Source organism: Spea bombifrons, chromosome 7, assembly GCF_027358695.1.
Source record: "Spea bombifrons isolate aSpeBom1 chromosome 7, aSpeBom1.2.pri, whole genome shotgun sequence".
Classification (NCBI taxonomy): domain Eukaryota; kingdom Metazoa; phylum Chordata; class Amphibia; order Anura; family Pelobatidae; genus Spea; species Spea bombifrons.
Window position 1 is genome coordinate 18,467,125 of NC_071093.1, and position 20,122 is coordinate 18,487,246.

At 41.2% G+C, this 20,122-nt stretch overlaps 1 protein-coding gene across 2 annotated transcripts in view; it reads left to right on the forward strand.

Moving 5' to 3' along the window:
• Positions 1 to 20,122, forward strand: part of PLCL1 (phospholipase C like 1 (inactive)) — a 141,020-nt gene that overhangs the window by 84,991 nt on the left and 35,907 nt on the right. Inside the window, exons 5-6 of one of the 2 annotated variants that reach the window (XM_053471757.1) lie at positions 1,081 to 1,190; positions 1,385 to 1,501. In XM_053471757.1, coding sequence (XP_053327732.1) covers positions 1,081 to 1,190; positions 1,385 to 1,414 — 140 coding nt within the window. In that variant the 3' untranslated portion in view covers positions 1,415 to 1,501. Of the gene's footprint in view, positions 1 to 1,080; positions 1,191 to 1,384; positions 1,502 to 20,122 lie in introns of those variants that run through there. The other variant, XM_053471756.1, reaches the window with a different exon arrangement.

Below are 20,122 nucleotides of genomic sequence, written 5' to 3' on the forward strand. Positions count from 1 at the left end.
TCTACAAGCCTTGTAATTAACGCTGGTGTCTTTGTATAGACAAACACCAGGAATTACATCATATAGTAGCAAACATCAATTGGCACTTCACAGGGTTAAACGGAAAGATCGGTTTCCTCTCCTAAACCGTGTTGCTGTAATGCGTCGATATCGAGGCATTCAGGGGTATCTAGTTTACAAAAATGTATGATGGGTGCAAAAAAATTAAAAACTATCCTTAAGGGGTTAAATTGTATTTATAAGCAATCTTTTTACCAAGGTAAGATGAGAGTCCAACAGTCCTGTTTTATACAATTTTTTTTTCGAGATTCAGAGAATGTAAGAATTTGATTCTGAGCTTGAAGACACAAGTATAAACATTACCTGATAATATGTAACTCATTTATATGAGGATAATTGTTTGTACGTATTACTAATACTATCATTGATTGTACCTCTCTCCAGATATGACTCTAGTTGTGTAAATAAAATGTAACAAAGTATCCATGTAAATATAAGGATTGTGGCTCCCTCACTTTTGTGTTTTTGTTGATTGATTCCCCATCAGTATTTTCTAAGAGCCCCATTACACCATTTATTACTTTTTTTACATTGTAACTTCTCTGTAGACCAACTTCATAGTGGGGGTTATGGTATAAAAATTTATTTTGTAGTTCTATGTATTATTTATTTACTTTATAATATTGTGTGATTGTTTATTGGTCACTTTATGTCTAATTTTTTTCTGATTAGTCAGCAAAGAGTTTTGTCTCTTGATGGCTCCAGCTTTAAGCTCTCTGTGCAGATATTTTGTAACCTTGTTATATGCCTCTTTTTTGGGACAATTGCTTTTTAGTTCCTGATCATACATCTATTCAGTCACTTAGTATGCTATAACCGTAATTGTGTGTCTGTCTATATTTTGCTTGTATTGGTAGTGAACATTGTTAATACTATTATTCTGAGTCTATAAGACAGACCTCTTCACAGCATATCGGGGTCCTTATGTTTCTTTGGTTTGGCTGTACTGATCAATTTATACTGGGCTAGTTATTTTTGGTTAGTTGCAAATTATATCTCTCATTACTTCTGTGTGTATAGGTATGGAATTTCATGAGGAACTGCATAGTTTGGGAACAAAGGAAGGACTGAAAGGAAGAAAACTCTGCAAAGCTATAGAAAGCTTTGCCTGGAATATCACTGTGCTGAAGGTATGTGAATAAAAAGCATATTTTATGCTACATTTCTTGTATAGTTACACATTTTAACTTGTTAATGAAAAGGGTAAAGATTAATAGTAAGTCGTCAGATGGCTTTAAAAAATGTTTAATGAAAAGCAGGAAGTTCTGAATCTGTAGATGCATGCCTCTGTTCTACAGCTCTCTTCCTTTTTATGTGTTGCTAGGAATTCAGGCACATGGGTTACAATATCTAAACCCAATGCAAATCAAATTGCTAATTGAAGTGGAAAAATAGAGAAAATTATTATGGTAAAAGCAGAACATATTTCCTTGCTTCACTTCAAGACCAATAGACAAAGTTTTCCACAACGCTATCGTTGTAGAATTCAAGCTTCAAACTGATCTGTGACAGAAGATGGGCTTTAATTAGCAGAACATTTAAACTGAGAAAGATAATATTTAACAAGTATAAACACAAATGTTTGATACATGTTACATGTTATTATTAGCCCATTCAGTCCCAAGGGGTTTTTAGTACCTCAATTCCTGGAGTAATTTTGCCATTTTTGCGGTATATCGGTTCAGCGATTATTCCCTTAACTATATATTGTTTTTTTTAAGGAGAAAGAGGGCTTTTTTGATACCATAGTTAGATAATTAGCAGAAAATTTAGGATGAGAAATTTAGTAAAAACTAATGAAAATTAGAAAAAAAAACTCCGTTTTTTTATATCCTCCCCCTCTGAATCATCACAAAATTAGGTAAAGTGATGGAAAATCCCCTCCAAATTTATCAATTCAGGTGTCCTGATTTCAGAAATACCTAATTTATATAGAATTTCCATACTTTCCCAGATCTTAAAGGGAACATACTATAAGGTGTACATTATTTCTTACAAAGCTGTAGAATTTTTACATTAGGTATGATGGGATTGCAACTCTAATACCTACAAAAGTATATATTTATGTAAAGCAGACATTCCAGACTAGATACCTATCAGGGGTATTTGGGCGCTTTTCATGCAGCTATTTGGCCACCATTCACTGTCAAAGGTTGCCTTTTTTGCACAGGTTATGTGTTATGGTAGAGACACCCAGCCAAAATTGTTTAGCTGCAACTCCTGGGGAAATACTCCACATTTATTTATTTTTTCTAGAGGGCCATATCTATCCCTTACATATAGTATCCTATAGGGTAGTATTTTTCATACTTATGGCTTAACGGGTTTGGGGGTTGTGAATGGGGACAGGGCAATGGGTTTAAGGGTTTTCTCTTTTTTTTTTTATTTAAGTTTTTAAAGCTCTGGGTGTTTCTTTGGGGCCCTCCCCATTCGGTATCTCTCAGGGTGAAGTTGTGGCTCAAAGAGTTTTTGGGTAACAGGTGCGTGACCTACACAAGGGTCACTGCAAGCAGGACTTTTAAATCCGGCGCCACACAAAGCCACGCCCCCCAGTGGGACTCAGGACCGCCTAAGCAGGAACGCCCCCCTGTCGGTTCGCAGAATGGACGGCCCCCTCCTGTGTGTCACTTGCTGGCTGCCAGGAGGAGAACAGAGTGGAGCAGAGACTCGTGGTCTGCTGCTTTGCCGCGAGCAGGAGGGGTGGTGTCCGGACGAAACTTCCCCGGAAAGGACTTGTGACAGTGACATAACAAGTATTGTCAATGTTTTTGCCAGTTGAACTCTTCCTGTATCACATGTGTCTTAAGGAGGGCACACCTCCAGTGATCTCACATGCAATTCAATAGGCCTGTTGAAAAATGCAAAATCTTAGTTCAGTCTCTCTTTGCCCACCATCCTGCATGGATGGAGCAATCTGTGGTGTGCTGGGTTATGTTGGGCCTTTTGGTTGCAGGTTAGTCCTGAAAAGTGTTGCATTGTATGTTGGGCTGTCACTCTATTATAGGTTACTGTTTTTGTCTCTGTTAATGTAGACGAACCTTTGCGATATATTTTTATATGCCTGGTATTTTCATTTATTTTGGCAGTTACAGGGTTAAATATGAATGACGCGCATCACTGTTTCTAAACAAGATTTTTTTTAAATGTGATATGCTGGGAGTTGGGCCCAAATAACATCCATTAAAACCGCTGTATAGATTTTTTTAAGGTTGACATCCCAAAGTATTTTACTATAGCCATTTTAACCATTTTAGTGCCAATCTGTCCTAAGCATTGCAGTAAAATTTAGTTTTTTTTTCATTTTTAGCAAGCTTATTCTATAAAAACACAGTATTTCAGTACCTGTTCCCTGGGTATGTTACTTACTGAAACAACTTGAGATTTGTATTCAGAAACACCCCCGAGTACAGGAATACTCCACATGCATGGGTAGGGCATACCGTATTTGCTCGATTATAAGACGAGGTTTTTTCCAGAGCAAATGCTCTGAAAAATACCCCTCGTCTTATAATCGGGGTCGTCTTCTCAGACCCCCCAAAAAATGTCTGCTGGGGCCACGCTGCTTACCGGTCGCGAGCAGCGTCTCTTCTGTTAGAAGCAGGAGGACAGGAAGCTTGCAGCGTCCTCACAGAGCTCTATCTCCCCCTCCCTCCTCTGGGGGCGGGGCCAGAGAAGTTGCTCTACAGCCGGTCCCCTGCAGAAGTCTTCGAGTGAGAGATCTGCAGTTCAGGTAAGGGGGTGGGGGAGGGTTTTTGGGTAAGTATGTGTGATTAATGTGTGTTTAATGTGTGAAGTATGTGTGATTAATGGAATGAATGAGTATTTAAATGTGTTTGTGTGTGATAGCATGGATGTGTAAGGGGGGTGGGGGTTTTAGCATGGCATAGGGAGGCTGTAATCCCACTACTATCATCCCCAGGTTCCAGCATGTACTGGCTGCCTTGGCTTGATAGGAGTGTGATTGCTGTTAGCAGTTTGATATATATATATATATATATATATATATATATATATATATATATATATATATCAAACTGCTAACAGCAATCACACTCCTATCAAGCCAAGGCAGCCAGTACATGCTGGGTTAAAAGGCATATCATGGGGCTGAGTGGCATATAGGGGGTTAAAATGCATTTCTGGACCTCCAGAAATGCATTTTAACCCCCTATATGCCACTCAGCCCCATGATATGCCTATATACCTCCAGAAATGCATTTTAACCCCCTATATGCCACTCAGCCCCATGATATGCCTTTTAACCCCCTATATGCCAGAGTGGCATATAGGGGTATAAGGCATATCATGGGGCAGAGTGGCAAATAGGGGGGTATAAAGCATTTCTGGGGGCAGAGTGGCATAACTGGGGGGGGGCAGGTTGGCAAATAAAAGGAAATTTAAAAAATATATTTTTCTCAATCATAACTTTTATTAAACATGAAAAAATAATTTACATGAATTAATATTTACTGGTAAAACTTTTTTCCTATAGGGTCGTCTTATATTCAGGCTTTTTGTTTTTTTCCTAAATTAATATTTTGATTTTGGGGGGTCGTCTTATAATCGGGGTCGTCTTATAATCGAGCAAATACGGTATTTCTTTTGGCACTGTGGGTACAAAATTGGAACATGCTCATTACAGTTTTCAAACAGGCTGATCAGTTTGCTAGTCCATGTCTCATTTGATACTCAGTAGAGGTCCCGTGTTTCTCGAATATAAGACAAGGTTTTTTCCAGAGCGAAATACCTCTCGTCTTATATTCAAGGTTGTCTTATAATCAAACCTCAAATTAGAGGTCTGACTTAAAGACTAAGATCCAGATCCCCCGCAGCGCTGCAGGAAACCTGGATCCTCCTCTCTTACAGCCAGTGGACGTCTGCGAGATGAGCGCAGAGAACCTCCACTGCTGCTGGGACTTCTATGACGAAGCGCTGGCATGACATGACCTTCCGGTGTTCACCATAGAAGGCCCAGCGGAAGTACCGACCAGCAACAGACGTTGTCTACGCACATCGCGCAGACGTTCACTGGCTGCTAGAGAGAGAATGATCCCATGCAGCGCTGCAGGAGACCTGGCTCTTCCTCTCTGGCAGCCATCGAACATCTGCATGATGCACGCAGACAACCTCCACGGAAGTTCCTGGTAGCAGTGGAGGTTGTCTGCGCACATCGCTTGTCACCACTTGATACCAGGGAGTCTGGAGCATAGGAGACAAGTCTAGGGATGCATCGGTACGTCGGGAGGGGGCATATAGGGGGTTAAAGGCATATCTGGTGGGCAGAGTAGTAATTAGAGGGGTATAAGGCATATCAGCGAGGCAGAGTGGCATATAGGGGGTTTAAGGCATATGATGGAAGGGAGAGTGGCATATAGGGGGATATAGGACATATATGGGGTATAAGGCATATCTGGGAGGCAGAGTGGCAAATAGGAGGGTATAAGGCATATCAGGGGGACAGAGTAACAAGATGTGGGGCAGATGTGCATAACTGGGGGGCAGGTTGGCAAATAAAAGGAAATAAAAACAAAAAATGCATTTTTCTCAATGATATTCAGACTTTGGGAGGCTGTCTTATAATCGAGTAAATATGGAATATAGACCATAGACCGTATTGGGACTCGGAATAGGGGCATATCGGCAAGTCCCATTCAGTCGATTCCACACCAGCACCTTCCAATCTGGAAGTTGCACCTATGGATATGTGAAAAAAACAAAACAGAAGTGGAGTTTTTTCCTTTACTTTTTCACAACAGGTGCATTTTGGGACAGATGCATGCAGGGATGTCTTTAAGAAGAAATTAAACAATAAAAATAATCTTGCACTTCACATGTGTGGTATGTGAGCGTTACATGGTCACAAGAGACTCCCCAAATGATGAGAGTGCAAAGCGGTTTCACCTTTTCCTAGCAGCTAAACTAGGCACACTTCATACTTTCAGGGTATAACTACTGCTAAACAACAAAATAACCCCGTAAACTATATATTTCCTGGAACCACAAAGCCAAAGGACCTGAACTCCTTCGTAACAATGGCTATTTTAACTTTTCTGCGCTGCTTGTGTTCAGATGTACTTTTATTCTTTCCCGTTTACTGAACCCACACAAGTTATATATTGTTTTTTCAGGACAAGAAGGGCTTTCTTTAGAGGTCATTGTTTTGATTGTATCATAATTTTTACTATAAAAAAGTATAAAATATGGTGAAAAATTTAGGAAAAAAGGACTCTTCCTAACTTTTACTTGAAAAATCTTTTACTTATCTATAAAAGCTAATGAAAAAACCTGGTAAATAGATTCTACTATTTGTCCTGAGTTTAGAAATACCCAGTGTTTTCATGTTTTTTTTTTCTTCTGCACGTTATGGGGCAATAAGTACAGGTAGCGTTTTGCTATTTCAAAACCATTTTTCCCAAATCTGGTAATTCTTTCCCCCATGTGCTATAAAACCATACTAGAAAACTAGACACCCCAGGGTATTTCAAATGCTTTTATGCACACATTTTACCACCGCCTCCTAAACTCTGAAAACAGAGGCTGCCATGCAGTGTATGGCGGACGTTGACGCCCCGGGGAGGGGCCAGACATGGCCCCTGATGCAGATCGCGGTGTTGCTAAATGCTTCGTCATCGTTTGAAGTTTTGACGCTCCTGGCAGGTCAATTGTCATTAACCCTTTGTTTTCAGGTGACGTGCCCGGACCGTCAATTGTCATTAAAGGGTTAAAGTCACTCCCTTACCTTTGTATGTGGGCCGACACAACCACAAACCTAACCGGAACACTTGAGATTAAGGTTTTCTTCTACCTATTCACATTTCTTGCATGTAACAGGATGAATATATCAGGATTTTCTTTTTCTTGTTGCTGAAGGTCATTCCTTGGGTTTTAGGGCAATTCTTGAATATTTTTTTTGTGTCTCCCCTTTCCCTGTGTTTGGGGGCATTTTATAAATGTTGTTTTTGGTCTTTCCTTCCCTGGGATGGGGGCTAATTTTTCTAATGTATTTTAGTGCCTCAAAACCAACTGCCACGCTGTCAGGGTCCACTTTTCCGCTGCCTGAACCATGGCTTTTTCATACATGTGGTATATCAATCTGCTACCACTAGTGGCCACCCTCCGCCCTCTGGAGCACTCAGAACTCAATTACCAGAATCAGATGTACCTTATTACCTGAATTGAGCCCTAATCATTACATCCAGCTGCCCCTTGTTTCTGGGATTGAATCCTGGCTAGTTCATCCAGCTCTGCCTTTGTATTGAAGTCTGTGGACCATTCTGCTGTGGCGCTGTACCTGTACCATTCATGGTTACCTGCTTTGTGTCCTTATCAAGTGGGCTCCCTGCCTTTCGTGCCCTTCCAAGTGGGCTCTCTGCCTTTCGTGCCCTTCCAAGTGGGCTCTCTGCTTTTCGTGCCCTTCCAAGTGGGCTCTCTGCTTTTCGTGCCCTTCCAAGTGGGCTCTCTGCTTTTCGTGCCCTTCCAAGTGGGCTCTCTGCCTTTCATGCCCTTCCAAGTGGGTTCTGTGCTTTTCGTGCCCTTCCAAGTGGGTTCTGTGCTTTTCGTGCCCTTCCAAGTGGGCTCTCTGCCTTTCCAAGTGGGCTCTCTGCCTTTCGTGCCCTTCCAAGTGGGCTCCCTGCCAAAAGACTTATTACCGGTATTTATTTATCCTGCCATACATCCGGTTTCTTGCAAACAGACTGTATAACCCTTATTTGCTTGTCCTGTCATAATACATACAATACATTGCATTACCTAGATTTCTGCTTGTGGTGTCTTTGTATAATAATGTATCGTGGGTTACACCAAACCCCAAGTATTCCCTGCACATGGACTCCTACCCGACCTGATTACCCGAGTCCTGACACACGCAAATAACTAACATAACAGCTTAGTGAAAATAACAATAGGGTCCCGTTAGTGGAGAGTGATAGGTACGGTTAGATGTTAGGGTTAGGTTACAGTACTGTATAATGTTAGTGATAGGGATGATGATCAGATTAGGTCACTGGCTATTGATCATGAGACTGATCAATAATTAGTAACCAAAAAGATAATTAACCCTTTAACGTCCATGCACGTCACACAAAAACAGTCAGGCCTGACATGTCATTTCATTAACCCCTTCAGGACCGGGATTTTTAAGCTAGGGTGTCGCTTAAGGACCGGAGCCGTTTTTGTGTTTTTGCCATGTCTTTCTTCAACTGTAATTTTTCTCTTATCAAGTGGTGCACCCACACAAATCATATATTGTTTTTTTCAGCACAAGTAGGGCTTTCATTTGAAACCATATTAAGCTGGGTAGTACATTGTTTTATTTGAAATAAACTGGAAAAAGTGGGGGAAAAATGAAAAAAACGCATTGTTTTACAGTTTTGTATACATACAAATTGTACACACATTGAACCAATGGGAAAAAATTATCCCAAATATATTCATTAAGTTGTCCTGATTTGGAAACCACCCAACATGGCCAGGATTTTCATCTATTTTGACCAGTATAGGGCAAATATTGCAAGGCATGCATCACGTTTTTGAAATGCAATTTTTTTCAAATTTGGCTTGGTAGTCTAATAACTGCAATAGTTGTCACAGATACTGATTATCCCCCCAAAATTATATGTTTATGAACAGTAGATAAGTCAAGGTGTACAACTAGGGTCATTTTGACACTTTTCAAACAGGGATTTTATCGCCAATTGCTGCCAAATTTTGAGGTATTTTTATATTTTTTTGCATATGTTGCAATGTTGCTTTAGATTTTATATTATATTTTGTATAGAATATGTGCAACTGCAGAAAAAAACACTAAATTGTGTTCACCAACATCCCCCGGTTCCAACAAGGCCTCACATGCATGGTTCATGCAATTTTTGAGGAAGCTATGAGGGCAAAACTGGAACATGCACATTTTCGTTTTCACATTTGGAATTTTCAGAAATTGGTTTCCTGGGCCCATATCCCATTTGGGACATTTTGGAAGCCCCCCACTGTAAATTACCCCATAAAAGTATATATTTATGAACAGTAGACGAGTCAAGGTGTTCAACTAGGGTAGTTTTGACAGTTTTCAGCTAGCCATTTCTTCACTGATGTCTGCCAAACTTCACAGGGAAATTATTTTATTGCGTTTTTAACGCATACATTTCAATGTTGCACTGAATTTCTTGCACACCATAAGTGCAACAGTGAAAGAAAGCACCACATTTTTTTCACCAACATCCCATGAGTCCAACAAGGCCTCACATGCATGGTTCATGCATTTTTTGAGGAAGCTATGAGGGCAAAACTGGAACATGTGCATTTACATTTTTTTAAATATTTTTTTTATCAGATTGCTTGTAAGTGACAGGTTTAGGCCGCTGACATCAATCAGGGAGACCGATCAATAATCAGCGACTTAAAATGTCACCGACAAGTGATCAGGTAATAATTATGATTTTTTCATTTATTAATAATTTGTGTTTTTTCATAATTACCCTAGATGACCCCTCTCTCTTTGTAGAGCAGGGTCATCCGTGGGCTGCCATAATGATCCGATCACTCCTATTGGCCAGGAGCGATCTGATCAGCCCAGCATTTGACCTGGAAGCACCCTGGACTTTCAGGTCAGTGCTGTTATTTTTTTTATTATTATTATTATTTTATTAATTTTTTAAAATTAATTTTTTTTTTAATTTTTTTTTTATTATTTTTTACATTTTTTTAAACTCTTTCAATGCTGATGCTCCATTGAAGCACAGCATTGACTGGCATTTAGTCCCCACAAGCTTGTGGGGACTAATATTAACCCTTGCAATGCTGCGATGGGGGTCATACACAATCGCAGCATTGTAGGGGTTAATTGAGGAAGAGGGGGGTAGGAGTTAACTGAGGAAGGGTGAGGGTGGGGGGGGCTGGTCTCCACACTCATGTGGAGACCAAAGAACCCTGTCTCCCTGTCCCTGAAGCTGCCTCTGGCAGCTTGGACACAATCTCCAACAGACTGGAGATTGTAGGGGAGGAGTCACTCTGATCAGTCCTACAGGACTGATCAGAGGACTTCTGGGGGCTCGTTTTTGCTGTTGCTGGTCTGCCTGGGTTTCCAGGTAGACCACCAGCAGCAGAGCCCCCTACAAAACGGGAATTAACCCCGTCAATGCCGCGATCGCGGCATTGAAGGGGTTAACGCTGCACTGACGCTCTCATGGAGCGATCAGGCAGCAGGGGGGTGTTGGATCAGGCCCCCACACTTGTGTGGGGACCCATTCAACACCCCCCCCTTCCCTGAAGCTGCCTGTGGCAGCTGAAACCGCGATTGCAGATCTTTCTGCAATCGCTGTTTCTGCCTACAAAATCACTCCGTGGGAGTGATCGTAGGCTTGGGGGCGGGTTTAGAGAGGCTGTGCTGTCTGCCCAGGACTCCTGGGCAGACAGCAGCAGCAGCGCCTCCACGATCACCGCGATCGTGGTGATGTGGGGAGCGTTTTTTGAAGGCGACGTACCTGGTACGTCCCGGTCTACTGGTGACCAGTAACCAGGAAGTACCAGGTACGTCCCGGTGCTGAAGGGGTTAAACAAGCTAAGTTACAGTTAGTGTACAGTGTTAGTTGTTATGATTAGATTAGGTCACTGACTATTGATCTATGAGACATATCAATGATCAGTGACTTAAAGGGACATTAATTAGTGATCAAACAAAAATTTCTTAGGTTCAAAAGTGTTATTCACCAAAATTAGTATCTAAAACTAAAATCTGTAAGAAATTGTAAGTGATAGGTTTGGGCCCCTTACATTGATCGATGGGACCAATCAATGTGTGGCCAAAAGTATTACTAATCAGTGAACAGATAATAAAAATGTTGTAAAAAATAATAATTTAACCCATATGATCTAGATGTCCTCTCTCTATGACAACTGTCAATGACGAGAGGGGGAGGTATCATCAAGTGACATAATGATCAGAGCACCCCTATTGGTCAGGAGTGGTCTGATCATCATCATTGATCATTGGCTCTGCAGTACTCTGAATTGCTGCAGAGCTAACTAAGTCATTGCTGTTAAAGACTTTTTTCACTGTATAAATCCTGGTGCTCAATAGTTTGTCCCCACAAGCATTCATGAGAGCCACTGTGAGGCGTTAATACCTTTTGTTGCTGCAATCATGGGACCAAAGAAACCCTCAACCCCCTCCTTGAAGCTGCTGTGCAGCTTTTTTTCATAAGTAAAATTGCACTCCTCAACGCAGGGAGGCATTTGAAGGCTAAAAGCCATCAATTGAGCTAGCCAGGGTTAAAAAGGGCCACTACATATCCTAGGTAGCTTTGGCTGCTATGTAGGACATGCGTAGTTGACACTCATGGGGTTGAAAGAGTGATTGGGCTGACTTGATTGGATTGGACAAAGCAACTGGCTCACTTGAGTTGCTTCTGCATTTAGATAGTCTCTTTCCAAGTAGGCTATTTTAAATAGGAGTTAAAAAGAAACAGGAGTTCCCTTGGAGGAGTACAACTGGTGGAAAAAGCTTTATTTGGTTGCATTTAATTACTCAGTCATCTGTTTTGGGTGCTTTATTTTTGGTGTGTTTTTTTTCTTCTGTGTGCTGCAGCTCAGTTAATTGAGGGGAGTGGTTACCTAGTTTCACCTGTGTGGGTTTATCTATATAAAGCCCCAAGTAACTCACAGAGCTTGCTCACTTGAGTTGCTTCTGCATTGAGATAGCCTACTTGGAAAGAGACTATTTTAAGTAGGAGTTAAAAAGAAACAGGAGTTGGAAAGAGAAAAAGGGGTTCCACAAGGTACTGTATTTATACTGCACTGTTCTGTACTTTTAACTGTTTATTTTTGACGGGTGTTCTTGTTTAACTGTTATTTTGTAGATTCTCATTTATTTATTTATGTATTTTCTCTTTTATACTTGATTGTGAGTATGGTTATGGGAGTTAGCAAGATTGATGATCTGACTCAATGCACATCTTGCTTCATATATGCATGCCTGGATGAATCCGTCCAGGGTCCATACCTCTGTGGCAGGTGTGAGCAAGTGGTTTCTCTGGAAGCTCATATTAGAGATCTGGAGAAGCAAATTGCAACTTTGAGAGAGATAGACAATCTTGAAAGGAGTCTGCTGCTCACTGAGCAGAGTTTAGTGGGTGCAGGTAGTGAAGAGAGAGGAGATAAGTCAGCTGGGGAACAGGCATGTAGCTGGGTAACAGTTACATGTGGTGGTAGAGGGGGAGGAAAGAGGAAAGGTTTAGCTAGTCCTGACCTTATGCAGCCCAACAGATTTGCCCGCTTGAGTGAAGATGTTGGGTGCATCAGCTCAGGAGTAGCTATACTGGAGGAAGCTGTTCCTTCTAACAGCCGAGGGAACAGCCCCTCTAGTATGAGTGGGGTTGAGAGCGTAAGAAAGGCTAGACAGGTTGTGATGGTAGGGGACTCTATTATTAAGAGAGTAGATAGGGTAATCTGCCGCTCTGATAGGCTCAACCGGACAGTTTGCTGTCTCCCGAGTGCTCGGGTCTGGCATGTTGCTGACAGAGTGGATGGATTATTGGGAGGGGCTGGGGAAGACCCGGCTGTCATGGTCCATATTGGTACCAATGACAAAGTCAGTGAAAAATGGAAGGTCCTAAAGAATGATTTCAGGGAATTAGGAGATAAACTGAAGAAAAGAACCTCCAAGGTAGTATTTTCAGAAATATTACCTGTGCCACGCGCAACAGTAGAAAGGCAGCGGGAGATCAGGGAGGTAAATGCGTGGCTAAAGTCATGGTGTAGGAAGGAGGGTTTTGGCTTTCTAGAGCACTGGGCTGATTTTGCGCTTGGGTACAATCTTTATAGTGGTGATGGATTGCACCTAAACGGAAGCGGGTCTGCTGTGCTAGGGGAGAGGATGGCTAGAAGGCTGGAGGCGTTTTTAAACTAGTGGTAGGGGGGAGGGACACAGAGATCTTGAAAATGGAGATGCAGAAAGGAGAGGGGCTTCAGATCAGAACAAGGGGGGTGGAGATCGGGGGAGGGGCAAGATCAGAACAGAGGAGGTATGTATTAATAAAAATTCTCATAAATTTCAAGAGACTCAGGGTAATATTAAATGTATGCTTGCTAATGCAAGGAGCCTAAATAACAAAATAGGAGAACTAGAGGCAATAGCATACACTAAGCAATATGATATAATAGGCATAACAGAAACATGGTGGGATGAGACCCATGACTGGGCAGTTAACTTAAAAGGTTATACGTTATATAGGAAGGACAGAAAAAGTAGGAAGGGAGGAGGAGTATGCTTGTATGTTAACAACGAGCTAAAGTCAAATATTAAGCATCTTGAAGGCGACGAGGGATTTGTGGAAGCTTTATGGGTAGATATCAAAAAAAAAGGAAAAGAACTACTGGTCGGGATATGTTATAAACCACCTCATCTTAATAATGATGAGGAAGAGCAATTGTTAGAGCAAATTGAGAAAGGTAACACGTTAATTATTGGAGATTTTAATTACCCGGACATAAATTGGGATAGAGGGAATAGTAGTTCTGCAAGGGGATTCAGGTTTTTGAACCTGTTAAATTACACCTTAATGTCACAACTGGTACAAGCACCAACTAGAAAGGATACTTGTTTGGATCTGGCGATAACAAACAATCTTGATCTTGTGTCTAACATTCAAGTGGGGGAGCACTTGGGTAATAGTGATCACAATATGGTCTCTTTTGAAATAAACTCAAAAAAGAAATTGCCCATGGGGAATACTAAAACGTATAATTTTAAGAAGGCCAATTTCAATAAGATAAGGGCAGCTTTACAACTTATTGATTGGCAAAAACTCTTCAGGGATAAAAATACTGAGGAAAAATTGAGTATTTTCAAACAAATATTAGCAGGGTACACTTCTCAGTATGTACCACTAGGAAACAAATATAAAAGAAACACATTGAAACCGATGTGGCTTAGTGGGGACATTAAGCAGAAAATTAAAAATAAGAAAATGGCTTTTACAGCATTTAAATCAGACGAATCAGAGGCATCCTATATAAGATATAAGGAAGCCAATAAAGCAGGGCTCGACAAATCCCAGGTGCCAGGTCGCCATGGCGACAGAGAATTTTGTCCTGGCGCCTAGGTTTTGTCAGCCTCTTACATCCAGAAAAAATTGTGGATGTAAGAGGCTGAGTCACCACACGGGGGCACTGCTGCTGTCTGCCCAGGAGTCTGGGCAGACAGCACAGCCACACAGAGCCCGAGCCTGAGATCACTCCCACGGAGTGATCCTGTAGGCTGGAAACACGGTTGCTGGAAAACCAGGAATCGTGTTTTCAGCTGCCACAGGCAGCTTCAGGGAAGGGGGTTGTGTGTTGATTGGGCCCCCACACAAGTGTGGGGACCTGACCCAACACCCCCCTGCTGCCTGATCGCTCCATGAGAGCGACAGTGCAGCGTTAACCCCTTCAATGCCGCGATTGCGGCATTTAGGGGTTAATTCCCGTTTTGTACGGGGCTCTGCTGCTGGTGGTCTGCCTGGAAGCCCAGGCAGACCAGCAACAGCAAAAACGAGCCCCCACAAGCCCTTTGATGATTCCTGTAGGCATGGAAGCCTACAGCAGTCATCAGAGACTCCCCCTGTAATGGCTGGTCTATAGACCAGCAATTGAGTCCCAGCTGCCAGAGGCAGCTTCAGGGACAGGGGGAGAGGGTTCTTTGGTCTCCCCATGAGTGTGGGGACCTGACACAACACCCCCCTTCTGCCTGATCGCTCCATGAGAGCGACAGTGCAGCGTTAACCCCTTCAATGCCACAATTGTGTATGACACATTTGTGGCATTGCAGGGGTTAACATTTGTCCCCACAAGCTTGTGGGGACTAAATATCAGTCAATGCTGTGCTCCAATGGAACATCAGCATCGAAAGAGTTAAAAAAAAAAAATTAAAAAAGTTAATTAAAAAAAAAAAAAAACAGCACTGACCTGAGTCCAGGGTGCTTCCAGGTCAAACGCTGTGATTTTAGTAAGTGGGCTGATGATGATCAGATCACTCCTGACCAACTGTTAGTTTAAAAAAATCCTGGCTCCTAACTTTTTTACCTGGCACCTAGATTCACAACAAATTTGCCAAGCCCTGCAATAAAGCATGCAAAAAGGTGATTAGATGGGCTAAACTAGAAAATGAGAGGGTGATTGCCAAAGAGAGCAAAACTAACCCCAAAAAAATTCTTTAAGGACATAAATTCTAAAAAAAAACCAAAAAATGAAAACGTAGGTTCATTAAAAACAGAGAGGAGAGTGTTGGTTAAGGAGGACCAGGAAAAAGTAGAAACCTTAAATGACTATTTTTCCTCAGTATATATTAAGGAGGAACCTATGGCAATGGATATACATAGGACCACTGAGAAAAATTTTCAGTCAGACTGTGAGTGGATGGCTCAGCTGCAGCAACTAAAGAAAATTAATGTTAACAATGCTCCGGGGCCTGACGGTATTCACCCACAAGTACTTAAGGAGCTGAGTCAGGAAATAAATGAACCTCTGTTTGTAATCTTTCGGGATTCTTTTCTTTCAGGAATTGTACCAGAGGATTGGAGGAAGGCAGATGTGGTTCCTATTTTCAAAAAGGGTTCAAACTCTGTGCCCGGAAATTATATACCTGTGAGCTTAACTTCCGTGGGAAAGTATTTGAAGGGCTGTTTAGGGATAATATTCAAGAATTCCTCGGGAAGAACAGTATTATTAGCAAAAATCAGCATGGTTTTATGAAACAGGTCCTGTCAAACTAATTTAATTGCATTCTATGAAGAAGTAAGTAGAAGTGTCGATCAGGGGGTTGCAGTGGATGTAATCTACTTGGATTTTGCCAAGGCTTTTGACACGGTTCCACACAATAGGTTAGTATTCAAACTGAAGGAAATTGGTCTAGATGCAAATTCTTGTTCTTGGGTAGAACATTGGCTTAGAGATAGAGAACAGAGAGTTGTTATACATCGTAAATTTTCAAGGTGGTCAAAAGTGGTAAGTGGTGTCCCTCATGGTTCTGTTCTGGGACCAATTTTATTCAACATATTTATAAATGACCTGGCAGTAGGCGTTGAAAGTCATGTTTCTGTGTTTGCAGATGACACTGAACTAGGTAAAGTAATACAGGGCGAGCAGGATATTACAGTGCTGCAGAGGGATCTAGATAGACTGTGGGACTGGGCACACAAATGGCAGATGAAATTCAATGTAGATAAATGTAAAGTTATGCACTTCGGGGTAGCGAATGCACAAGCAACCTACACCCTAAACGGTAGTGAATTAGGGGTAACGACAAATGAGAAGGATTTGGGAATTGTTATAGACAACAAACTAGGCAACAATGTGCAATGTCAGTCTGCGGTTGCTAAGGCCAGTAAGGTATTGTTGTGTATAAAAAGGGGCATCAAGTCGCGGGATAAAGATATAATTTTGCCTCTGTATAAATCAATGGTAAGGCCGCACCTTGAATATGCTGTTCAATTTTGGGCACCTATTCTAAAGAAGGATATCATAGCGCTAGAAAGGGTGCAGAGGCGGGCTACAAAATTAATAAAAGGAATGGAGCACTATAGTTATGAAGAAAGGTTAACTAATTTAAATCTGTTTAGTTTAGAAAAACGTCGCCTCAGAAGGGGATATGATAACATTATATAAATATATTCGGGGCCAATACAAACCATTGTGTGGAAATCTGTTCATAAACAGGACTATGCATAGGACACGTGGTCATGCGTTCAGACTGGAAGAAAGGAGATTTAGACTAAAGCAGAGGAAAGGGTTTTTTACAGTAAGTGCAATAAGGATGTGGAATTCTCCTCCTGCAGAGGTAGTTTTATCGGAGTCTGTACAGACGTTTAAACTGCAACTGGATGGATACCTGGAAAAACATAATATTCAGGGATATAATCTTTAATTATGGGGAAACAGCTTATTGATCCAAGGAGAAATCTGACTGCCATTTTGGGGCCAGGAAGGAATTTTTTTCCCTGGTTAGTGCAAAATTGGAAAGAGCGAAACCGGGGGGGGGGGGATTTGCCTTCTTTTGGATCAACAGCAACAAATTAACAGATATAGGAAAGGCTGAACTTGATGGACGCATGTCTTTTTTCAGCCTATATAACTATGTAACTTTGTAACTGTCCTACATACGAGGGTGGATAAACAATGGAGAAGTGCCCCAGGGCCCTGGTATGAAGGGGCCCCCACTTGCTGTTATATGGTGCAGTGTAGTTCATGTATTCGTCAGCACTTCACAACATTCCATATAGTAATTGATTTGCTGGGTGATGGGGACCCATTTAGTGCATGGGACCCTTCGCCTGTAGCAGGAGTATTTGCAGAGACACGCACAGATTCCATTATGCGCATCATTTCATAGCAGACACAGTTTTCTTACTTCCTGTCATGTGACAGGAGCAACCAGTAAATAGTTTAATTTTAGTTTCATGTTACAGTCAATAACAGTGGAAGCTACATTGCTGTGTGCTGAAAAAAAAAAAAAAAAAAAAAAAAGTCTACGTAACTGTTTAAAAATCCCCCAGCCAGCAGCTGCAGGAAGAGACTTTTCAGATTGGAGCTGGGATTTGTATTTGTAGAAATGATGTGTATGGATGTATATATGTATTTTTGTGGGATCTCTCTGTGTGAACGCATGTGGTTATGGCTATTAAGCATCATATCTGTGTGTGTGTGTGTGTGTGTGTATGTGCATGTCCATTATGGCTTTGTGTGTCTTTGTGTATCCATGTAGCTTTGTGACTCGCTTCCTAATTTGAGATAGCCCTGATACACTGGAGATTTTCCTTAGTAAGGGTCCTGTTAGTGTTACATAAGTGTTTTACCCACAAGGTGATATCCCACCTTACATACATTTAGCAGAGTTCTAACAGTCCCAAGGCCCACCCTGACTGATGTCAGCATGGTATGACCCTGTTCCAAATTGGTCCTGGATGACTGGCTTTTCCACCTTTCCAGAACTTCTTTCAACTTTGAAGTACCAATGCTGCAATATATGGCACGGAGTCCTCACATTCATCCCTGTGTCTTATCACATTTATAATGCTTTTAAATGTACAAATATTTTACATATTAATACATTTAATTATTTATTGTTTCTCAGACAGTAATGATCTGACCTAGATTACCTACTGTACATTGAGACCAGACTGTGAAACCACATGGCTCTGTGTCTTACCTTAGTAACTCACTACTAGATTGACCTACAACACTTATGACCCCATTCTCATATGTGCTATACAAAGAAAGATTGTAGTACTTACTAAAGTGGTGGCTAGTTGCGGGAAAAAGCAGGGTAGTGGATGTTATTGGATTGACGTTGTCCTGGTGACCATAAAATGAGCTGTCAGATCTGCACCTCCAAGGAAAATTTGGAGACGTTTCCAGGTTTAAAAACAGTTTGTAGTACAGTTAAAGCGTGGGAGCTATTTGGCAAGTAGTGTAAAGTGTAGCATTTCTGTTTAGATCTATTAAATCTATTCCTTCACCACTATTGATGAGAAGGGGATTGGTTATAGTTTATGTAATATTCCTGTGGAATGGATTTCTGGCTCTCTGCGATACTGAAGAGTTAAGTTAGTATTCATGTTTATTTAAAGTGTTCAGCAACAGCCAGGATGGGCATTCAGATCCACTAACACAAAGCATTATACTAAGTATTTTGCTATGATTGCCAAAGAGTTAGCTCATCATTACTGCAATTGTTTTCCAAATGAGCTAGGAGATATCTCTCAAATACATGGAGCACTTTGCATGGAACATTGTACCAAGTAAGGCATAGTAACACAGCCTTTAACCATTTATCAGCTTTTGCAAAGCAAATACATTGGACTACTCATAGAATTCATGGACTATAGATGTTACTGGTATGGTATGAAGGAATGTATTTACTAAGAATATTGGTTATCAGATTGGATGAGTATGGATGTCTTTTTAGTAGATCATTTCTGCAGCATCTCACACCAGCTAAGATAGGGAAGCATCATGTAGAATCAATCAGTTCTGCTGTTAAAGGGACAGTTTTCTGTCACTTACAGCCTCATTAAAGAAAAATGGATATTAAAGTACTCAGAGGATAGTAAAGAGGAGATCCTTCCCCTTGTACTAGAACAGTTTATTCATATATATAATTCCCATTGATAAAATGCCCTTCTCTCAGGCTTTTTATCTAATGGGAAACGTAATGGAAGCTAAGAGCCAGTTGGATCCTGCCAGTTCTACATTGTCAGCCAACAAGGATTTCAGAGGAAAAATTGGCTAAATCTACAGCAAAGCCTCTGTGGCAGGGGTCACATAAAAAGACAGCAGCAGTAACGAAAGACAGCTCAGGGATACTGACTTTATTTTTGGTGAGACCTCACATTTTAAATTTTGTCTACATTACTAATTTCGTATTTAACCTGTGGCTATCTGGATTACAAAAGAATATTCATTAAATACTATTCCTTGTGTCTACTTTCATTAATATGGCATACATACTCAATTCTCTGCTATATCAATACCATAAACTTGAACTAACAGCACATCCCAAAATCCCAGGGAGAAAAGGAAGCAAAAACAAAGTACAAGTGACATAAACTTGTCTGTGCTAATCTGGAATGGGAGAATGAGACTGTACTCTTTCTATTACATCTACCAGAGCTTGTCCTTTCTGAGTGTAAGGAGGCATCAGGGAGAATATCCTCTGCTGGCAAGACAATATAAAAAAGTGGTGATAATTAATGATGTTTAAATAGTGTTTAAATTAGGTAGGGAAAAACTACAGAACATTTCCTTGTCTTGTTTCTGTTGGCCAGGGAAAAAAATTGTATGTGCTAACTGTCCTTAGTGCCAACTTACTGGTCAGAAAAAACACAGATTAGCCCTGCTGGTTCACTTGCCTCTGGTGCATGTCCTGCTTGAAAAAGTAAGGAAGGATATTTTACCCCCCCCCCGCCCTTTGCAAAAGGGCATAAATTGTGGTGGTAGATTTTGCTACCCAGCAGCTTTTCCTTGAAGAACTGCTACTGCCAGGCAGGCAGCCAATGTTCTGAAGGATGGGGTTGCCCAAGGCAATTTTGACAGA